At 45.1% G+C, this 23,264-nt stretch overlaps 1 protein-coding gene across 1 annotated transcript in view; it reads right to left on the bottom strand.

Moving 5' to 3' along the window:
- LOC139693537 (nucleolysin TIAR-like) overlaps positions 1-23,264 on the bottom strand; it is a 99,463-nt gene that overhangs the window by 45,668 nt on the left and 30,531 nt on the right. The window contains exon 2 of the mRNA XM_071591734.1: positions 7,891-7,993. Coding sequence (XP_071447835.1) covers positions 7,891-7,969 — 79 coding nt within the window. The 5' untranslated portion in view covers positions 7,970-7,993. The remainder of the gene's footprint in view (positions 1-7,890; positions 7,994-23,264) is intronic.

The raw sequence follows: 23,264 nt of genomic DNA, 5'->3' as shown, positions 1-23,264 counted from the left end.
AACAGCAATTAATGCTCTTCATAAACACTCCCTCCATTCGACACATTTTTCGATCACATATTTCCCATTTATCCTTAGAACTGGGACATGCTCTTTATTGTGACAGATTCAACCTTTTTTGAAACTCATAATACTGTAAAGACTATAGAAAAACTCAACTAAGAGATATTCCAAGCATGAGTCAGCCACAAAAATTGATAAACACTTGACAAAATAAATGATATCACACAGGAAGCAAGTGTAAGGGATTTGATTTTCATTGCCCATCCCTGGAAATACAACTATGAACGAGCTAAAAGGGAGAACAAGGCTGCAGGAATAAAATATTTAATGAAGCATAACCGAAGACGGCACTGAGGGAAAAAGCGGCGGTAGGAGAGGGCGCAGCCGTGGTACCGCGGCGAGCCACAACGACAACTGACGCATGCGCACTCCAACCGAAGGAAACAGACATCGGCTCAGCGAGGTATGGAATATCAATGATTTGCACAACCGAAACCAAGAAAACCTTGAGCGAGGGCCACTACCGATTCAAAAAATTGATTTCACATCACATTCCGATAATCTCAGTCTTTAAATTCGCGCCGATAAATATTCAGGTACAATGGCAGTGCAGTCACAATAATCCCGGAGCTGAATCTGCTTACTTGACTTGCACTCGATTGTTTTCAGTAAAGAAAATTCGCTTCGCCTTCGACCTATGAAACGGAGAAAGTAATAGAGACGGAAAAATATGAACCGGTCGACACCTGGGATTCCCTCAAATAGGGTGTCATCTCAGAAAGGGTGAACGGAAGTGAGATGCGAGGACGCCATCAGCGGAGCATTGACTAAGACGAATTACGAACGATAAGAGGATTAATTGACAAATGTCCTGCAAAGACACTTCCATAGGGGAAGAGATATTTGAAGATGATATAAGTGGAGAACGAAGGAGACGAGGCAGTGGCGTGCAAAGGGAGTTGGGCGGAATTCTGGAATTATTTCGGAGAAGGCCATGGAAGAGAATCGTTCCTCACGCATATTCGGTAAACGGCTCCTTGTTCACGTCGGCATTAAGTCACCGGACGCGGAGAGCTTCCCTAGCTCTACAATAAGACGAACGCCTGCGAAAGGCTGATGTCTTGTGACGGCGAGGAAAAAGAAAGCAAGACGGAAAAAAAGCAATAATCCTCTTTCGCGTCACGCGACTCTAGAGAACGAGAGTTCTTCGCAGGGATCCGCCTGTGACCCCGCCCCGTGCCACTCTTCCGGGTGAAGATGCATAAAATGACGAACATCGAGTGTCGGCCGGGCACCTCCCGCGCGAGGACGTATGTACTCATCACCCGGCGTGCCTCTCGACGCCTCTCCCTCGCCCCTCTCTAATCCTCCCTCCCAGGTGGATGCGAACACGTCCACTTGGCCTTTCCACCTCCGCCGCACGAGCGTTGCATGAGCCGCAGGGCGCACGTCGCGCCCCGTCCTGTCACCACCTCCTCCCGGTTGGGGCGAACCGTCTCCGTGACTCTCTCTCACTACTTGGAACCCTTTGTCCACTGCAGATATGTTTAAACTGCACATCCGACGTATCATCTCGCAGTTATCAGACCTGAGCCAGCTTTCCACCGGTTTATTTTGCGTCTGGCGATGGGAAATCTGCAGTCTGAGCGCAACACTCGAAATTTCTGAAATTTCTCGTACTATTTGTCTTACCGATTTTTTAGGGGTCAATTAATTACTTTCCTATTCTCTGGTTCGGCGAAAACAATAACATGATACATAATTCTGGGTGTCTCCGAAACTACGTCGGAGAGGGAAAAGGATAGTCTTAGCTGAAGTTTTTGATATATGGGTGCGGAAAAGAATGGAAAAAATGGAGGAATGAAAACGAACAAAGAAGTCCTAAATATGTAAAAGAGAAAGAGAAGTGGTGGTTGGGAGAATTAGCGAGCAACCAAGAAAATTGGATGGAAGTGGCAAAAGAATGTTGAAGACCGTAATTCCGGAAAACGGTTAGGTAAGAGGGGTAAAGAGAAAGGGAATTGGCACGTTGGAGGGCATCAAGAGAGATGGAATTCATGCGGAATTGAAGAATGGTTCATTTTAGAGCGAGGTGTTGTAGTGTTTACTGTCGCATTATACTACGTTTAAACGTGTACCGGCGGTTTGTCCCTAGGTAAATTAATAACCTTTTTTGACTCGTTATCATTACTTGGTATTCTACCAGTTCACGAAGTTTTTAATGGATACATGGTGCCACATGAGTTAAAAATATTCCCTTGCCTCAAACAGTAAAAAACCTGAAATCCGATACTGCAGTTAACTCATCTTCAATTCAACGTACTTCCTTCCTCCCTTCATTCCGCCCAACGTCCCTATCCTATTCCTGCCCCTTCCTCGCTGATCTAAGATTCTACCCTCTATCACAGTCTTTAACATACCGCTAGCAATTAAAATTGCCAATTAAATCCCCATGCCTCCTTTGGAAATCTCCTAACAATCCTCTCTCCTCCCCCACCAAGCCTAGTATTTCCTAGTTCGTTTTTTCCTTTTTGTACCTTTCACCGATTCCATCCTTCTCCGCACCCACATTTCAAAAGCTTACAATCTACACCTAACTTCAATGACCATGTATCCGCACCGTTCAAAACCCCAATCCTTATTCAAGCTTTGTACAGCCTTTTTTTTAACATTTCTACTGCATCTATTCTTTCTTCCTCTTCTTTCAGTATATGTGAATGCTTCTTTGCCTAACGCAATTATTCTTATGCCCCTACTGCTTTGACCATTTTGGTCCAAAACACCTGCTATAGTTTCTGCCCGCCTATTTTAACGTTTCATTTAGCCTCTCTCTTTCTCGAAAACTTTATAGGCTTTGTTTTATTCTCATTTAATCTCATCTCATACCTATCCCACTGAATTTCCAATGTACTCAGCAGTGCTTTCAACCCCTTGGCTGACGGACATTATACATCTTGGGCACCCGCAAATGTAACTTATTTTACATTATTACCCACCGTAATTTATTCCTATTACGTTCTTCCCAGGCCTCTTTCATTATTTCTTCCATACACGTTGATAATCGGTCTTACCCTCTTGCCAACTCTGCACACACCGCTAATGAACATTTATTACACTGGCCATATATATTAATTTATTGATTCTGAAGATGGCGGCCTACTCGCAGAAACGCCAAATGTTTTCGTGTAATTTCTACGTGTTTCTTTAGTTAAATTTTGAATCACAGTTCATACATATATTTGTGTTGTCGCTGAAGAGCGTTCTTTTTATCTCCTGAAAAATCTTAGAACATATCGTTAGCAATTACCTCGACTGTCAGCTGCTGTAACCAGCACGAGATTAGGAGACTCAGATCGTGCGAAACACAACGGAGCCTTTCTATTTGATACCGTGAAACCGGAAGAAGGGAATACCCCAGTGGTTTCTGTATTTTCAGATTTCGAGAAAGCCTTCGAAAGGTTTCTTACTAGAACTTGATACACCAACTAATGTATTATGGTATTTAAAAAAAAAAGACTTCCCTAACCGAAAGCGAAAAGTAGTAGTTGATGGGTTGAGTTCATTAAATTCAGACGAGCCGTAGGAAGTTTTATAAGGTATAAGTGTTCATATTAAGTTCAGGAAAGCCGCAGGGAGTGTTATAGGGCCCTTATTATTCTTGTTATACATTAACGACCTAAGCTCTCACGTTAGCAGGCATCTTAGAATATTTGTAGACGACACAGTGATTAACAGAGAACTATGGAAGCCGGAAAATTGCGTGCTACTCACGAACGATTTAGACCAGATATCGAAGCGGGGTTAACATTAAATATGTATCAGAAAATGTACAGCACTGAAGTTTTGTAATAAAGAAGAGATGTAAACAAGGTTGGATCAAATTGGATCGAATGGGATCGAATAATGTATTTCTAAAAACTTCTACGAGTGTGCTGGATACACGCACACACCGGTTATAATTCATCCGGTCATCAGAACAGTCAGAAACCCTAACGTCGTGAAACTGTGGAGGCAAACTCGTAGAAACACGGAGCCAGCTACGTGAAGAATTTGAGAAATCTAAAATAATTGCCTCTTACCCCGAAAGAAATTTCGTAACATCATTAGTTTGTCAAACAGAGAAAATCCTAATTACGTCATGCAGGACACATGAGTTTCTCAAAGATCAATGTCAATCAAAGGCCGACTCCTTGGTTCAAAGTCGCCTTCAATCATTAATTGGAATTTTCAGTGTCGTGGACGATGCGCCTACATTAAGAGCAACGGTGAGTTTTGTCAGCGCTAGGTTTATCTACTATGGATGCATATCCTCGCAGGCGTCTTTTAATTCGACCACCACCGTCCATTGGAAATAGATTCAAAGCCAGAAAGAGCTCATTAAAATTTTCGAAACGTCTAGAAAAATGACATGGGGATTCTATCAGCAAAGAAGAAGGCATCATTTCAATGGAAGTTGTATTTCTTCGAACAAAAGTGAAGTGACGAACAAAGCAAAAGTGACTCCTCTTTGGGGTCGGGTTTTCACGATGAATGCACAAGGAGGAGCTTGAGTCTCAGGCAACCACGAAGATCGGCAGTAGGAAGTATTGACAATTTGGTTCAGGATATCACATGACATTTACAACTATAAGCTCGATACGAACAAGTGGCATTTAAAGCAGGGTTTTTAAAAGCGTGAACAATAAAAAACAAATCCGGACAACAAGGAAACTAAGGATTAAATATGTATATAAAAGCACATATGTATTCAGGTACACATAAATCCTGCATATGCATTATACGTAAACGCACACAGCACAATGGGATGCATTTCTATGAGAAAGCTACTCTTAATGACCTCACCTTGGAGGCGCTGTCAGTCTCTCATCGATTTAACGAACAAACACACACCACACACACATAGAAAGTGGCCAAAAGCACCATTTTCCTCCTCCATCATAACAAAAGAACAAATCCTCTCACTTGAAACAAATTTCTCATACTCAATAAGTGTCACAAACAGAAAAGTATTTTAAAAATAAGTGGAAAGGAAGTACATTTCACAAATTCCCATTCACGGCATATTAGGTCGACACATGCTGGGGATTAATTCAATTTCAAAAGCCTCTAGGGGGAGAGGGGATGTCAAGGGGATGAGGGAGAGGGGGACGGTGGGACATATGGAGAGGGGCGGGGGGTGTGGGGAGGCGGCTGGGAGAGACTTGCTCGAGGAAGGGGGATCAACAACAATATTCAGCCATCACTCGACGAAGGTATGAGGGGAAGGGCGGCTTGAACGTGTGATCGCTGGGGTCACGCGCCTCATCGGCGACAGTGCCCTCGCGCCGCGCTGAGGGGACGCGAGCTGGGCCATGCTATCTCGCTTTGAAATGCTCGAGGAAGTTGATTAGCTTCCCGAGACGAGAGAACACACCGTAGGATGATGTGCAGAGAAAACACTGAGAGATCTGACACGTATATTCAGTATGACATTAGAGACACCCGACACAAAGAACACAGAGAAGATAAGTAACATGCATCTTACTCAAACTGAGGCTGCATTATTGGCATAATGTTACACGACATTTAAGAAAAGTAACCAGTTAACAAACAATGGTGCTCTATAGATTTTTAACACACATACAATGCGCACGACACCGACTGCAAGCGGTCACAATAAGCATTAATTCTTTACAGCTTAAATAATGCTAAAACACTTCATCAAAAACCCTTGTTTCACTTCCGAAGTTGTGGATGTAAACGGCGGACGCCTTCACTTAAAAGAACTATGGGTAGGGGAATTCAATGCAGCAAACATATATCCACCCTACCCAGGAATGCAGGAAAAAGCGATGGCTGATATTTCAATACACTCTAAACACAGTATTACAAGTCCATAACAACATTGGGGTAATAAAATATTTTGGGTTTATGGCAATCAAAGTGGCAAATACCATGGCACAACTTGACAGATGACACCATGAACCAATCAGCACAATATCTGACGGCGAGGGTGAGATCTCGAGTATAAAGCTCGCAAAGAACGAGCTGACTAATAGTCGCCGCCCAATGAGCTGTCGGAATGAAATCAATTAAGAATCGTAAGACTCTCCATTCTTGGGATGCCACCGCGCAGGTTGTTATTTTTTGGACAACAGTTTCGCCCGTGTTCCAACGAGCGTCTTGAGGTCGAAGTCTGATCCTTTTAGATGAAGTCTGAAAGAGCCAAGTGCGGGCTGTAGGGTGGCTTGTTGCTTGTTGTCAAAATTTTCCATCTGCATTTTCGGATCAGTTGTTGCGTTTTCTCAGTCGCGTGAAGCCTGGCATTGCCGTGAAGGAGAACAGGCGTCCTGCCCAAAAACTCGTCATCATGGACCCCCCCCCCCTAAGCTGAAGTTTCCTCACCAGGGTATCAAAATGTTTCAAGAACTTCTGTCCTTCGCTGTTCCACGTCTCTGATCCGTAGTGCGCCATGCTCCATACGAACGTTTTCACCAACTGCTTCCTTGTTTGTAACCTCAGGTTCTTTGATTGCCTTTTCCTCTTGAACACCTTCCTCGCTTGAGATATCATTCATTTGAAGTTGATCGAACTTCTTCAATCCCAAGTTATACTTATGCCCAGGTAGGCGAAGGATTCGACACGCTCTAGTTTGACTCCTCGGGTCGTGATATATGTATTCAGTTTTTCTCTCCCACGAACAAGGACTTTAGTTTTCACCTGATTGATGCTTATATTACATTACCGAAGTACTTGGTCCATGACATTCAGAGTTGCTTTCAGATCCTCTCATTTCTGCGACTACTGCAATGTCATCTGCAAGTTTAAGATTAAGATTAAGATTAAGTTATTAATTTCTTCACCATTAACCTAGTTGACTCTTGCTTGATATTCTTCTTTTCTTGCCTCTTCTTCTGGATAAACGCTGAATAGTGCGGGCATGAGTTTGAATCCTTATCTAACTCCTTTGTTTTCTTTGGCTACCATTTTCCTTCCGATTTTCATTGGCATGGTTGTCACCTGATTCTTTTATCATTTATCAGCCAGCACCCTCAAGCTACGTATTGCCTCTTTTGTTCCTCGATTTTTCTTGAAGCCCAATCATTTTTCCGAAGGGGTTTTCTTCTAATTATCCTCCTATTCTTTGGCTAACTATCCGAGTAAGTATTTTCGAGGCGTGAGACATCAGGCTCAATGTTCTTCGCATTCACTCTTCTTGGTTTCTTGGGCATTGTAATCATCACTCTCTTCTCTAAGTTTCCTGGCCATTTTTCACTGTCGAGGTTATCTTAGATTATTCCATACAGGGTATCCTTTGTTTTCACCACGAGCAACTTGATTATTTCTCCATTTATTTCGTCAACTCCTCTTGACTTGAGTTTATTTATTAGTGCAGTCTTAGTGAAAGAGTAAGAGATAGTGAGTTTTTCAATATTTATAAATTGAACTCCCATTCGGGTGGCAAAAACTGAACTGGAGGTCGTCATTAATTTGTTATGGGCATTTTTAGCCTCCCCTATTGCTTTAAATTTGATTTTTTAGCGGTTCAAATTCTTGAACAGGCTTGTGATTGCTGCAGTGAATATACGAAGCCAATGTAATAAATGGCTGCACTCAACGTTTCAACAGCAGCTGCTGTGTACTACACCATTTGGAGGGGGAAAGATTTCACCCACAATGGGAATCAACCACTCGGACGAAGCCCGCCCCCTTCCTCGGCAGCCCATCCCGACCGAGTGTACCGCGTGCTATCCCGTGATGCCGATTGCGAGATCTCGAGAAATGACCCTCGCCGCCGTTTAGGGCACGTGCTTTTCTCTCTCGAAAGGGAAGGTGGTGGTTGGGGGGAGGAGGATGGGCGCGTGAGCGACCTCGGCAGGCCGGCTGGTCGAGAGCGGCCTTCCTTACCTTCATTTTTGGGCGCAGGCGGCTTGCGCGTGGCCCAATTGGTGCGGATGCTGCGACTGCCCAGCCACTGGCCGTTCATGGCCGCTATGGCACTCTCCGCCTCCTGGAAAGAGAGAGAGAAGAGAGGATGTGAAATCCGGGACCAAAATCGAGCGCTGGGAAATGTAAAGAGAAGGCAGTCAAAGTGTGAATGATGTGTATGTAAAGAACAAGTAAAACGGTCGAACGAGAGAAATAACCTCTCTATTGCATCAAAAGTTTCGTCTTCCAAGTCAATGGGTAAGATTTTAGTCAGACGTTAACGTAAAAATGTGGTTTGATGCTGGTATAAATCTTATCATAAAGTTAAGTATATTTCAATTACATAATGGAAAGTGTGCAATAAATATATAATGGATACAATACATTAACAATGCAGTGCTTTCCCAATATGGTGAAAAAATTCCTTCAGTTCCACTACCGTCTGGGCCCACATGGATCATCCCTGGATATTCATGGTGTTATTTCTCCGTGGTACGATGGACAATGTCATAAAGAGACGTACCGTAACGCTGCATTCATTGGGGTGATTTGACAGAGGTGCCTGCTGATTCTGAGCTGAATGCGACATTTTTTCCCCGTTATAATAACGGAGTGGCAATAGACCATAAGTTTAGGCATACGGTGCATAGCTGTAAAAAGTTAAGAAATAATTCATTTAGACCAAGGATTTCACGAAAAAATTGGCCATTGTATCATTTAAACTTTCAAAAAATTGTTGAAGTTAGCTACACTGGCGATGTACTTAAAGTAAGGGATACTACTAACGATCATGAGTTTAGAAGTATGGGGTTCAATTTATATTGCATCTTGGAATCGCCCATCGCGTGAGTAAATACATTCGGAGCTTTACGAAAAAAATTACCAACGGTCGGTTTTCTATGTTAATGTTCTGTTCTGCAAATCGACTGAAGATATTTCCCATCAATATCACAAATAAAAAACAACCAGCATCGAGCTATAGCACCTAGGTTTCCAGCTATTTGTCTGGATGGTCTCAGTTCGAATCCCAGGGATTGGTCCCTTCCTCTCTAAGTCATCGGCCATGAGGTATAAAGGCAGAACGGTAAATACTTCGAATGAGAGAGATTTAGATGAAAATGGACGAAAATACATTCTTAGCAAATGCATTCTAATCACATTAGGTACTGATTCTAATCACTTCAGATTCTGATTTTAATCAATTTAGGTTTCATGAAGATCTTCTTAAGATTTGTTTACTTGCAAACGTACAACGACTTTAGACCTTCGCTCATATCTATAAGGGTGCGCCACGATAGTGGCGTCAGGTAGTTAAGTATTAGTAGATAGATGCACGAACGAAATTGATGCAGAGATGTCCTTTCGACAATTCTTCCCTTGGAAATGACCATAGAGAAGATGGGTATGTAAAAAGAACAACTACAGCCAAAATATACATATCCGACTTAAAAATATTTTCTCCAATGTCTGTGAGGTAGGCTCTCGCCGTTTTCATTGTACCATTTCCTCTTAGGTATGCCGAAGTTTGGCCCCGAAAGTTCTGCTCGACATTTCCGCGACCGATATGAAAGAGTCAAATGCTTACATTTCGTGACCTAACTGCTTAAGTATACCGCGGGACAGGGAAACGAAGACTTTTATTGCTCATAACACATACTTTCGCCGTATACACCTAAATCTACCCTCCGAGATTTCCGCATGACGCTACAAGTTCCGACAAAACAGGAAAATTCCGCGAGAGGAGCCGACCAAAATAGATAAGTGCGCAACCTAAGTATAAGACAACACGCAGTGGGTACAAGTCCGTCCAGCCGTCCCGCGAAAAGACTCCGCGGTGGTTTCCGAGCTTCTTTTCAAGGGGGGGGGGCGGGGTCCAGCAGCGACGACGGCCTTTGGACCTCCTTCCTCCAGCACGGCAGACTACAGGAGGGAACCAACCTCCACCTTCCCGACACCCCTGAGGTTACGCCGGACGCATAAAACCCCGTGGGATGGGCTAATTAATGACTCCCCCACTCCTAGACGAAGCGTTGCAGAGCGACTTCCGCTGGACAAGGTCGCAGAAACAGAAAATTTGAGCCGCGGATAGGGGAGAGGAGGAAGTGCGGGAGGGCGGGAGAGGGACGGGGGACGCCTCCTCCCCCTTGACGCGGGGGGAGGGGGGGGACAAAGACGGCGATATATGCGCTCAGAGGCGGCGGAGAAAGAGAGTTGCGACGAGATCATGGGACCGGAAGGTCAACGAGCCACCATTCGTAGTTTTACAGTGTGTAACCACAATACGTCCGTCATATCCGGATATCGGATCAATGAAATCAGAAGGAAAAAACTAGCCAAGGAGAAATATTATGTATAATGTGCACAGGAATTTGAACCACCGCACAGAATAAGAAATCCTTGAGTTGAGAGGAAAATAGCGAATGAAAAAATATTTACTTTATTGATGTGAAACATTCTGTTGAAAAAACAATTTTATGATAGCGCCCGATCATTTGCGCTTAAAATTTAACAGCCCAATGGAAAGTGGGAACGCCTTTTCATTGGACGAAGCATTGAAAGGGGGGCGCGGTTGAAAATTATTTCGAAGCCAACTTATTCGTCCTCTTCCATGTGCTGAGTCCGCTATAGCAAGGTAATAGCCCACCTTCGCACCGTATGAAGAACTAAATCCCACAAAGTGTCCCACCCCCTTCTCTAGCATGCAAACCTCTTCCGAAATTTAAAAAGAAGCTCTCGCCACGAGAGGCACTCGAAGCTGGAGAATCCAAGTCATTTTTCAAATTCTCCACGATCTGGTAATGCATAACTGAAGGTTATTAATGCATTATCGCTGCAGTGAATATACGTAAATATGACAGCCCTAATAACGGTTCCGTCAGCCGTAAGTGTTTCCTCTTTGGTGCTTCAAGTCACCTCTTCGGGACACAAATCATGAGACCAATCACAATAGCCCAATTAAATGCCCAATCAAGACTATTACACTCAATTCAAAGTATTTGCTACGACTCAACTTGATTTTTTAGGCTGCAGAGACTAAAGATAAATTCATAGTAAGTAGCAGTTCGATTGGGTCATGCCCATGCTATTTATTCAACCTTCACATTCAGAAAAATTACATTCGTCAATGGTCAATGAATAAAAATATAAATTAGCATTTCTATTCAGAGAGTTATTTGACTGCTATTTACGCAATAAAAGTTATTTAATTTACATTTTAATTTCTCACATATAGGTCACTCATAAACATAATTTAAGCTTTTATAATCACATTACACTTGACGTATGCAACGTAATGCCACGTGATATGTGTTCGCAAGTGATATTGGTTTACATTTAAAAATGTTTTCAAATCCTTTTGTTCACCTAGCCCACCGAAATGATGAATTGGAAACCACTCAGTTCAACGGACGAGGAGAACGGACGAGGAGACCGACCGACATGCCCCGGCGAGAGCTTCAGTTCACCAAGCTAAAAAAAAGGACAGAGAGGTGTCCAGGGGGTGGTAGGAATTGTGAAAAGGGTGTCCTTCTCCCCTCCCCGTCCGAGGGAGCAATAAAGCATACGGGAGAAGAGGAAGGAAACTCCTGGGGAGTGATTCCGGCGACCTCACGCTTCGACTGCCGCTCGGCCTGGCTTCTACCCTATTCGTCACTCTCTTCAAAGAAGGGACCTCACCCTCCAGATTGAGGAGGGAGCGCTTCTCCGGGAGGACAATCAAGCCTCACCCACACCATACCCCTCAACACTGATAATGATTTAGCCTTATGACAGCCCTAATAACGAAAGCTTTCCATATGAATTAATTTCATTCATCCTCAAATACGAGATATCTCATAACTAGGTTTTCATTTATGTATATGCGGTTAATATTAAGGTATTGTGAATGGTTCTTATCGAGAATTAACGAGATAGAAACGCAAAGGGTGTTACTTACATTTGTTATATCAACAAACAATTATTTCAATGTTAAAATAGCAATGCAAGTTCGAAAATAAAGCCATGCTGCTTAATCAGAGAAAATCAAAAAAGATAATCAGTCGTAAATTTTACCTACCACAGCAGGTGAACACTACCAATTAATTTTCAATGAAACTTTAACGGATTTTCAAGTACCAAAAATCGATTTTAGAAAGTTTAATACAGTTTCGTAATTAATATAATTGGCTGTTGTCAAAGATGTTTAAATTGTTTCAAAGGCTCAGAAACCTAATTTAAATTCTATTCCGAAAGATAAACGTTTCCTTTCTTCATATGCTGAACAACTCCACGTTTCATTTTTAAACGTATTTTGATAAATTGTCTTTGGCTGTCTAGAAGATTTTGCTCTCATCCCGACATTCTTTCATGAAAACCATAAGCAATTCTGAATTACAACAACAGCTTTGTTTGCAATAAGTAGTATAGCATAGCGCAAAATTTGTGTTTGAACTATAGTTTAAATCATCCAAGTACTTGAACAATTTTAGCTGCAATGCCAATTACTGCTTTTCTCTTTCCAAATTTTGCGTGCGCATGAGAAATCCAATAGGTATGTGGTGGAGCATCACAAAATTTTACACAAAAAACTGCAAGAGAGCTTTTTAAATAACTCGGGGGAAACAGCCAAGTCGGAAAATATTGAGTAAGCAGAGGGCAAATAACGCCCAGCGAGATGCAAATCGTTGATCATCGCGGATTGGTATCACCAAGGTATTTTCAAAACTGGAGAAGTTAAATGCCACCGAGACAAGGAGGAGGATTTTTAATTCTCATCATTTCTACAATTTTAACCACCGGAGGAAAAAAGAAATGCATTTTCCCTGACTGATCTTCACAAACGCTCCCGCCCACGAGCAGTCAATCATTCCGATGAAAAATCAGGCCAAGCATTAAGGGAGGAGGGCTTTGAAATTCCATCCAACGGCTGAAACGTGACAACAAGAGTTGAGAGATGGGCGAGGGAAGGGTACAGGGTGGTGCGAGGGTGTGCACAACCAAGGGACAAACGGAATACATTCACGCGGACATTCATTACTTCATATACGACACGACCGCTATTCGCAAGGGGGAGAGAGGGAGGGGGAAGGAAGGGGGAGGCAGGAAGAGGGAGAGAGAGTAGCGACGCCATAAATGCGGAGCTCGGAAAACTTTCCCGTCCAATGTTTCACTTCCGCCGAGAGAAACGTTTTTGACGACGAGTGGAACGACAGGGGACAACCTTGTGACAGACACGCCGACCCGCGGGAGTTTCCGGAACTGCGCAGTGTACACCCCCCACCCCCAGAACAGTGGGTAGGAATAATGAGTGAGTGACACCCGGGGTGGGTATTAAGGTATGGGCGGAGGGGGGGAAGAGAAGCGGGGTGGGAGGCAGGGCACGGTGGGGCAGTGGGTGGGGTGGAAGGGAAAAATCCTACCCTCCGTTTTGGCGCGACGGACAGGTGGTGACTGCGCTAGCACGTGAATACTATTTCCCTCCGACAAAAAAAACACGCACGCATTCCATGTTCACGTGATGGACACGCGGCTGCTCGGTTTAAAATGACTTCGTGGGAGATTGCCGGGAAGAAACGAGATCAGAAGTAATCTGACAAGCAGAGTGGTAGGACGTACCTCGTACAAGTTGACGCACTCCACTTAGGTATTTCAAACAACTATTCGCGCCGTAGTAAGAGTACATGAGTACAAATAAAAACCAGCATCTCCAGCCTCTCTAGCCGTGTTCATCGCCGCAATACAACAAGAGCCAAGTCCTTTGCCGCATGGCACGAGTGCAAGTTAATTCCCTTTCCTTCTTTCTAATAAGTCAGTCGAAAATAGTCTTAAAACCAAATATTTTCTTCCCGCTCCCCAAGATTATCATACGCATAAGACTAAACTGTATTTTAACATTGGACTATTTCAAGGGGAAATAACAACAACGATAAACATCCACGCCCGAGGTGGCAAAATATCCACCGAAGCGGTATTCGAACCCGCGACCTCTGGGCCGCCAGACGAGGACGTCACCCCGCCACCGATCAAATTGAAATAAAAAAGGACGTCGCGACGGCCTCCGCGACGCCTCGTAGCAGATACATTTGACAAGTGAGCACACGAAAGTATATATACCCTTCATGAACTTAATGTGCAAAACTCCCTGGTATACTATATCATTTAGAGGATCAGGGGTCGAAAGCACTAGGGCTTGCCTCTCCCGCATTTCGGTTTGCGCATCACGGGAGGAGTGGATGGGGGCGTGACACGATTCCGGCCGCCACCGCGACCCGTCCCCCGCCCTCCCTCAGCCTCATCAGCGCACGGACCGTCCATTCATTCGCCTCGCGCCCTCCTCTCACCCCCCTCCCATGCCAACACAGCGGAATCAGCCTTCGGGAGAGAGGCGGCACCACACCACGTGGCTCCCAATGCACACCCCATCACTCTTCCCTCCGTCATGCGTGCGTGCGAGCGAGTCGGGAGAGGCGTGCGTGCGTGGCTCTGTTGAAGGCGAAGGGAGGGACGGGAGTCCGAAGACGGGAGGGGCGGGGAGGAAGGGAGGGGGAGAATTAGGTAAGGGTCTCCCCTCCCCTCCGACTTAATTACCTCTCGCAGGCCGCTATGATTTGTGGGACTGGTTGGGGGTGTGGGGGCGTTTCGGTCACGGGGAAGGGAAGAGAGGTATATCGCAGCGGATGCGGAATGCTAATCTCCGAGCCGTTTATACCTTGGCCGGAAAGTGAGCGACGCCGCGGGTGACGGGGCTGGGGTTCCGAAGTGAGTGGGGTGGGTTAGCGCCGGACGGACACGTGTCTTCAGACGCGCGCGCGCGCGGCGTATATCCAGGCACGAAAAAATGAAGCCGGGAGAGCGGCGAGGAGGGAAGCAGTTTAATTCTCCTCTATCCTCAAACTCCTCGTTTGTTTGCCCGAACTCCCTCCGATTCTCTTTTTTACCGATCTTCTACGTGACGAAAATTTTTTAAACCCTCCCGGAAAACCTTCCTCTTTGATTTATGCCAACTGGAGGGTTATTTATCGTTTGTTTTTTATCAAGGGATCTCTTTAAAAGGCACGAAAAAAAGGCAGCCGCGATAAAATTAAGACGCCCTCCATATTTGTCATCTCTTGATACATAATGAGACTGCGAGACAAAATAGGCCATGCGAATGAATGAGTGAAAACTGTCGTGAAGAATGCGGGATCCACGAAACCATTATGCAGTACACACATCTGAAGATAAATCCCACGCTAATGAACCGCGGTGTATCATTAGATCCATGGCTAACGATTTCTCTGAAGCAATTTTATGCCGTGAAAGAAATTAATGAGTCATTATAAATTCAATTATGACGTAATGAGCACGGAATCCATGCATATTTCATTGGCGGCTTTGTATTGATATTGATAGGCATTCGCTAAGCTCAGGGAATTCTGCCACCTGCCAAATTTCCAGATCCCCGCGATTAAGTACGCCCGATGCCGGAGTCGCCCACACGCCCCTTGCCACCCACTGCCCCCCTACCACCCTCCCTCTGCCCGCGTCGCCACGCTTGTTTTCGACCGATTACGCAGCTTCTCCCCGAATAAAGCGACGGGTCTCGACTTCCCCCGGACAAAACCAAAATAGCGAGTATTTCCACAAGGCGATAGCGACAGCAACAGGAGCAAGAGCTTCCCAGCTGAGCCCGCTGCCTACAAATAACTATTCAGGAATTTCCTTGTTTTCCAGGGATTGATTCCAGCTCACAAGGTACATTCACAAACAAGTGCATATTTGGAAACTATAAATCACGTGGTAATCACAATTACTGATTGCAGGTGTGATGACGATCATGAATAGTGGGTAGTCTTAGTGCGGTGCCAAGCTCCTGGATAACGAGACTTAAATTCAACAAAAAAATAGCGGTGTTCATTGTTCACTAAAATGCTACATTTAAACAAGAACGCTAACGGTGGCGAGGGTAGTGTCCGTTCAGTCGAATTGAAAATGTATCACGGAGCTTTCCGACCAAAAGAGAGTCTGAAGACCACTCTCACGAGCATTATGTAATGTCATTTAAGAGGACAAACGAGAAGTAAAATTTAAATATAGCCTATACATAAATGGTGTCAATAACAGTTGTAATACATACCATTTATAGGTACCCCAGTGAAGATGAACATGAAACCAATGCGACTGCGACTAAAAGTATGCCGAGAACCAAATGTTTAACCCTATATGGCTTGCATAAAAAGTATCGGGAAAATTTTCAAATATTTTTTAAATTTATATTTTATTTCAGATATTGCTATAAAGCTTCAAAATTCTTCAAAGTGAGCGTCGACACACTTTTTCCCGCGGACTTTCCACGACTTGAAGACTCCCTGGTAGGTGGATTCCTGAGGGTCCTTCAGAGTACGAGTGCAAGCTTCTTTGAAACAAGATGGTGCGCCTCTCGGGAGCACATCTCAAAATGAGGGGCGCTCCGCCGCCTTCTCCCCCGCACCATGCGCCGATTTTTGTCGTGCGAAATACAACATGCAGTACCTCTACCTCCAGCCCCTTTCACAACTTACTAGATAAACGGCTTCGGCTACAAATTATAATCTTTATCTTTTATTTTTTTCTCATAGAAATGCACAATTTTAGTATTAAAAAAACCTTTATGGCCTAGATTTTCCCTATCACATAATAATTTGACTGTACATTTTATCGGAGCACATTTACAAATTAACTCTCCTCTTAACTGCCCTTAGAATGTTGTTGTTCTCCATGCCTTTTTTCGAAAATATTTAGGAAGTAAGGACTGGTATTTGGGTGAGATAAGGTATTTTCCTTAGCACGACCGTTTGCGTAACGAGGAAATGCAAAGTCAGCCAAATGCTCGCAGAAGAAGATTTTAACCACGGATGTGCGCCGAGAGCTGCAAATGGAAAGTTAAAACTTATTTTTTTTAATTTTAGTAGCTTTTTAAAGGGATTGGAACGACTTGCTGTAATCATTTGCTCTACATGGAGAGATCTGGCATTGGCGGGAAGGAAGGACGACAATTAGAGAGGGATATTGAAAATAATTGCCCAGAAGTAAGGACTAGGGGAGTTTAACTCGTGCACGGTCCTATAAAAAAGACCGTTATATCTTTGAAATAGCCTAAAGAGGAGAATGGATACATGAAACGAAGAACAATGGCATCCATAACGCCCACTACACCATAACTCCTCACAACCGCACGACCGAAAACAGTCAGCATTTCTCTCTTCACCCAGCATGAAGATTGCGTCACTTACGAACAATGAAAGAAAACATCCCCTATGACACATTTATAATGAATCTACAAGATGGATCCTATTTTTTTGCAAACAATAATTCATGAAGTATCAACAAATTTCATTTTGATAGAAAAAGATTAAAATATGTACATATCACACCTCACGCGGCGGTCTTTATCGGAAAATCGGATATTAAGTGGACCAAATTCGGTCACAACAGTCCCAAAATGCATGTGCAAAATTAACTCCACGTGCATTCTCATTTCCACTGCCTAACGAGAACATCATGAATGGATGGCGGATCAGAGTTAAGATCCTGCGAATGAGAATCAAGGGCGGACCATTGCTTCGAGGGAGACCAAAGGGAGACGGCGCTCGTCGGGGATAAAGCGGAGAAGAAATCCTATTTGAGTTTCCTGAGCAGGAAAGACCCTCGGGAGGAGAGCAAACAGCGCATTTCGATGCGGGGGGCGGGAAGAGAGGGGGGACGACCGACACGTCGAATGATCAAAAGATAAGAGGGAAGGAAGGGGGACGGGAGTGTGGAAGTGCCCAGAGTGAAGGCGCGCTCGGTCCTGTGGATGATGCGAGCCCTGGAGTGGTGATGGGGCGACGGGAGAGACTGGGATGGGTGCGTGGGACGAACGGCGGATCCCAAGGAGTGCGTGTGCATTCGGCGGGGAGGAGGGCAGGCCGGGGCACTGCTTCGATGAAGAACGCCCCGAAAAATTGAATGGCATTCTTGAAGAAAGTGACTGCGTGACAAGGCTATTCTCGAATAAAAAGGAAGAAAAGTTAAATCCTTAATCATCCTAACATTTTCAACGCCCGCATTTCATGAACTACCGGTGAGACGGCGCCGGCGGCCGAGAGGCGAGCGAGGGGTATCCGCTCCCGGCGGCGGCTGATTCGGGGAAGACGGCGAACTTGACGCAGAGGAGAATAGAAATCACGTCACCCAAGACAAAAAGTTCCATGTCCGCCACTTATTGAGAACAAATAGAACATTCAAATGGAAAATCTTTCATGCATACTCCAAAACTCATGAAAGCAGCATTATTACTATTAGGTAATCTACCGGTGAAGCTAGGTTTTGGATGGACGCAACCACAAAGTATTTCTCTAATCTATCCAAACAAAAACGAAGTATAACATCCCTACTCTACAACCAAGTCCCTATTCATCCTCATATACTTCCTTCCAACCCTCAATCGAAATCGGCATAAGAGGAATAAATAATTTTTATCATAGCTATAAAAATTATAATGCAAGAACTACGGAGTACTTCGTAAAATCTATTCAATTTCCACAAACCAATAGATTTTGATTTTTCTAACATTCTCAAGTCCAGCCTATCAAGAATACGCCCCACTTTCTCAGGGGATCCAGATCCTCCGGAAACGCGAAGGTTTGATACGTATTTTCCATCACCTACCTCAAATACACTGATTGAATTAGCAGATCACGAAACGCTGCGACACGAGGGAGCCAAGCGAGGAGAGAGGGTAGGGGGTGTGCGGGAAGGGGCGGTGGAGGATAATGAAGGTGGCAGGAGAAAGGGCCGCGAGGTGAAACAACCGACGATTAAGAGCCCGCCGTCCCAAAAAACGGAATAGACAAGAGAATGGAGCGGGGGAAGGGGGATGAGAGGGAATGAAAGCAGCGATGGCGGCGGCCGCACGCAGCCCCGCCCTACCTTCTCACCCAACCCCCGGGGGGGGGGGGGGGGGCAAGGTGCAGGGGGCTGACGCGGCGCTGGGAATCGCGTCGAAAGGACACGCGAAGTTAGTTTACCCGAAAAATGAGGGGAAGATACACTGACGACGGAGAGATGGCAGCACGGTTGCACACGAGCATAATAAAATAAGAGGGGGGGGTTGCACGGTCTCGTGGTCGGGTCGGGGAGTGGTAGAGAGAGGAGGCGGATTGGAGGGGAGGGTGGGGGGTAGGACCGATTCCCGTGTCGTCGGCCAAATATCCTGAAAATGGGCGCGCATCGCTCGGAGTCGCAACGCAGAAGGGAGCAATTGTGTCCCACTCATTAGGAATTTTACCCAAAGACAACCCTAATGTAAACAACCTCGAAATTATGATTTCAATAAATTTTTGAATGGACACGCCCCTTGGACAAATTGCACTAGTCCCCCCGATGGAGCACTGTACCCACGCACAACGAATCGGTGCAGCTAATAGAATTGCTGATTAATTAAAACTTTATTTATAGAAAAACATCTGAATTCCTGATATTTTTAATGTCAGCTTAATGCTTAAAGAGTGAAAATTAAAAGAATTAAATCTAGTCACAACAGGTTATTTTCGAGGTTAAAACATAATTACGAAACCTTCAGAAGCTTGGTTCGTTTCGAAATACAACCGTGATAGTCATGCATTCACAAATCCACGGATCCTAAAAGATACAGTCACATAAATTACCTGGAAATGTACGGAACTATGACGAAAGAGTCCATGCGCGAAATGTAACGTAGTTCAAAGTATTCAGGTATTACAGTTTGTGAAAACCTGAGGAAAACTCTGACCAACTCCAGAGAGATAACGTAAAAAGTAAAAAAAAAACTTGATAAGGTTTCAACGACCTCAGCGCTTTCCCATTCTAAAGTTATACATATGTGGAAGGTGTTGACAAAAGCTTCGGCCATTTGCTTCCGCAGCAAGAACATTCTACGCATACAACAATACTGGCCACATTGATGATCTTTGTGGCAATAATCTAAGCGTAGGCTCTTGGGCGTGGTCCCGTAGTTCCATGTATTTTTTTTTTAAATCGCCACATGATGCGGCACGAGAAATGACGCATTTTAAACATGGAGAATGCTCGTAATAAAAAACTATGTCCTGGAAAGGAGTGCGGCAAATTTCGTGACGTGTTTCAAGCCATCGGCCAACGTCCACTTCCCCTCCCCCCACCCGAGAGGGCAGAGCTACGGTCAGTAAGGAGTGCGATTTTCGCGAAGGGGACGGGAAAGAAACAGATAGAACGCACGTATCGAACCTCGAAGAAAAACGTGGAACGCGGAGGGGGAGGAGGTGCGAGAGGTCTAAAATTGAAAGGGGATGAAAGGGAGAGTGGGTGATAGCCACGAAAGGGAGGGGTGAAACAACGATGCCACAAATGTATCTGCAAGAGGCAAAGTAATTATTATAAGGAAACGGGGAAGGCTAAAAATATAAATGCACAACACACTCCGTCGAGTTGAGGATGAAAAAATGGAAAAACACAACAGGGCTAGTCCTCGAGAGCCTTCCTTCGATGTGGGAAAGGCGGCGTCAGTCTACCAACTGATACCGAATCGATTCCTGCTTCAGCATTATTAAAGAGCGCGCCGTGACTCGCCAAACAAATCCTCGAAAAGTAAGGACGGGGTCAGGTAGGGGCGGGGAAGGACGAGCGAGCGTACAAATGCGGTTCGGGGGAAAAAGAAATTGGGGGGATATTGGGTTGGATTTTTTGGCCGGAGGTTAAGCAGCCCTTCCCCGCCCACCCCCTTCGCGCCACCCTTCACCCAGACCCCCGCGGCCCTCTCCCCACCCAGATCTACCCACTACTCAGTGGCGCGTTCCGGGGGCACGAGGGGGGCGAGGGGAGACGCAAGGAGGGGGCGGGAACAGAGTGGGGGTGGGAAGCGAGGAAGGTTGAAAAAAGGGGGATGGGGTGCGGTGAAAGGACAAAGGGAAAGGGAATGAAAAGGGTTATATTCTACACATTTTTTTGGAGATGGGGTCGGGAAAATAACACGCAAGAAACTCATTGAAATCCACTTTCCCATCGTCAGCGCTTGGAATCATTTCGCTACATTTCGGCCAATCGGTCAATTAAACAACCTCCCGGCGATTCTGGAGCGGGAAGGAAAAATACCGAGGCGTTTGCTTCCGGGAGGGTGGGGGTCTCTCCTTCCTTTGGATGGTAGGGGGCGCGAGCCCCCACAAATCACACGTCCCCCCCTCCGTGCGGACAGACGCTTACCAGCCAACGAGCAAAGTGAACGGAGCTCTCTGCTTCGATTTCATTTATTTATTTTTCAATTTCGTACATATTACAAGAGCGCGTCGAGAGAAACTATCAGCGTGTGCGGGAAAGGGGGGGGGAGACTGTTTTGAGACCATCGGAAAGCAATTATAACCTTTTCGACTGCTTCGCTCGGATATTAACACCTCGGCGAAAGCGCGCCTAACCCATCTCGTGTGCTCGGTGGCACGCGAGACGGAGGGAGGATTCCGGGCGGGAGGGGGTGGGGGGGAGAGCGGACCGACGGAGGGGAAATGAGTCCGGGGGAAAATTTATAATGCGGCGACTATCGTTTTTTCGACGTGAGGCTTTTTAATTTATGACGGGGGAGTTCACTTGATTGCTCACGGAAGGGTAATAAGGGTGAGATCATATCATTCTCCGGGAAAGCGACGAAGTTTGCTGTACGCAAATGGAATATTAACTCGGAGAGCGGAGACCCGCCGTGGAAAGTAAAAGGGAGAATGGGAAACATAGGCTGAGCCACGGTATTTTATCGATTATTACAATAACATATGGGGGCGTCAGTTATAGTGGAGTAAACAAACCTCTTCAAGTCAAGGATCAGGCAATCGATGGAGGGCTGTATTTTTCCAGCCTACACGCGAAATTATACACTTTGTATTTGGTGACGGCAATCTCCGCCCATGTCCCCCCGTCGGGGCCAGTCACACAACCACCATTTCCTGTCGAAGGAGACGAGTGACGGATTTCGCACGTTTTTTTTCTTTGATGGTGTCTCCATTTTGAAAGTGGGAGATAACATTCTCGTTTCCATCATATGACCTTACGATGCGGAACATTTTATCCACACTTTCACTGATAATTATAACAGCAATAATACGGTCGAGGAGGGACTGCTATCCATAACGTTGAAAATAGATGTTCAAAAAACGTCGAATACGCAATGAAGGCCCTTTAAAAAAAATTCAGATTCACGTTGACGTCAACGCGATTTAAATCATAAGCAGCATATCACGCGTTTCAAATCGTATACTTAAAATAGGGAGCGAACAACGATTATAGACGATTAACACGTCCTCTACTTGTCAAGCTTAACGTGCATTAATAAACTACCTTATTAACAATGGACACATAAAACATATGAACAATGGTGAAAAAGGAAACATCATCACCTGCCTTAAAACCACCTTATTAGGTCACACGGCAAATGCAAGGGCGGCAAAACTTGTCAGTTTCATGGTCATGACTAATTTTTCGAGAATCATCTACTGTAGGGACTGCAGCTGGCAGCCACCAATGCATATAATTTGCAATCTGACATAGAATAAATGGCTAAAAAGCTAAATAATTGAAGCGAAAAGCGTGAGCAAGCATTCTCCAGCAACTGCTAGTAAGTAAATAAAAAAATTGAGAGGCGCGATTTCTTCCCTGCGAGAACTTTCATTAGCCGCTACTGCGGCTCAACGGAAGGACACCGGATAGAGACAATCAGCGACGATTCTCGAGCACGCACCACCACACTCGTGCACCGTAATTCCCTCTGCACGACTCTACCTCCGCCACCACCCGCTCAAACAATCGCCAATGTCCCCTGGGTTAATAAACATGAATTTGATTTAAATTCTCCTGCATGACACCCCTTCACGACACCGAGGCTGACTGAAATGGGGCGATACTCATTCGCCTGAATACGACGTCTCTCGGGGGGGAGTCTTCGACGGTCCAGTCCGAGCACCCCGTATCCCTCGCACCACCCCCCCCCCTCCTGACCGCCCGTGGAGGGTGTGTGCGCTTGCACCAAGGTGCACCGCTATTGTTCTGGTGGTATTACAGAAGAGGAACGGTTTGTGGACAGATACAAACACTGCACTTCCACCCATCCTCGCTGATGTTAAGTGTTGAATGAAAAGTCGAGATGAAATTCGCGGCTCGACGAAAACTCTTCCTCGTTCGAAAAAATAAACATAACCGAGATTAACTTCGCAGCAGCCACTTGCAATTCACAGCGCGTCTTCTCCCGCACACCAAACCAACCCACACCCAACCCCCGCATCTTTTTAATATCCCTTGGTAAACGCAAAATACAACGAAAGTAATAATAATAAAAAAAACTTTCGTCAGCACACAGTCCGGACTTGATTCAGTCAAATTAACCG

The sequence above is a fragment of the Hetaerina americana genome, unplaced genomic scaffold (assembly GCF_022747635.1).
Source record: "Hetaerina americana unplaced genomic scaffold, ioHetAmer1.1.p SCAF_5, whole genome shotgun sequence".
NCBI classification, from domain to species: domain Eukaryota; kingdom Metazoa; phylum Arthropoda; class Insecta; order Odonata; family Calopterygidae; genus Hetaerina; species Hetaerina americana.
The sequence above is the reverse complement of the archived record's forward strand: the minus strand, read 5'-3'. Positions and strand labels throughout refer to the sequence as shown.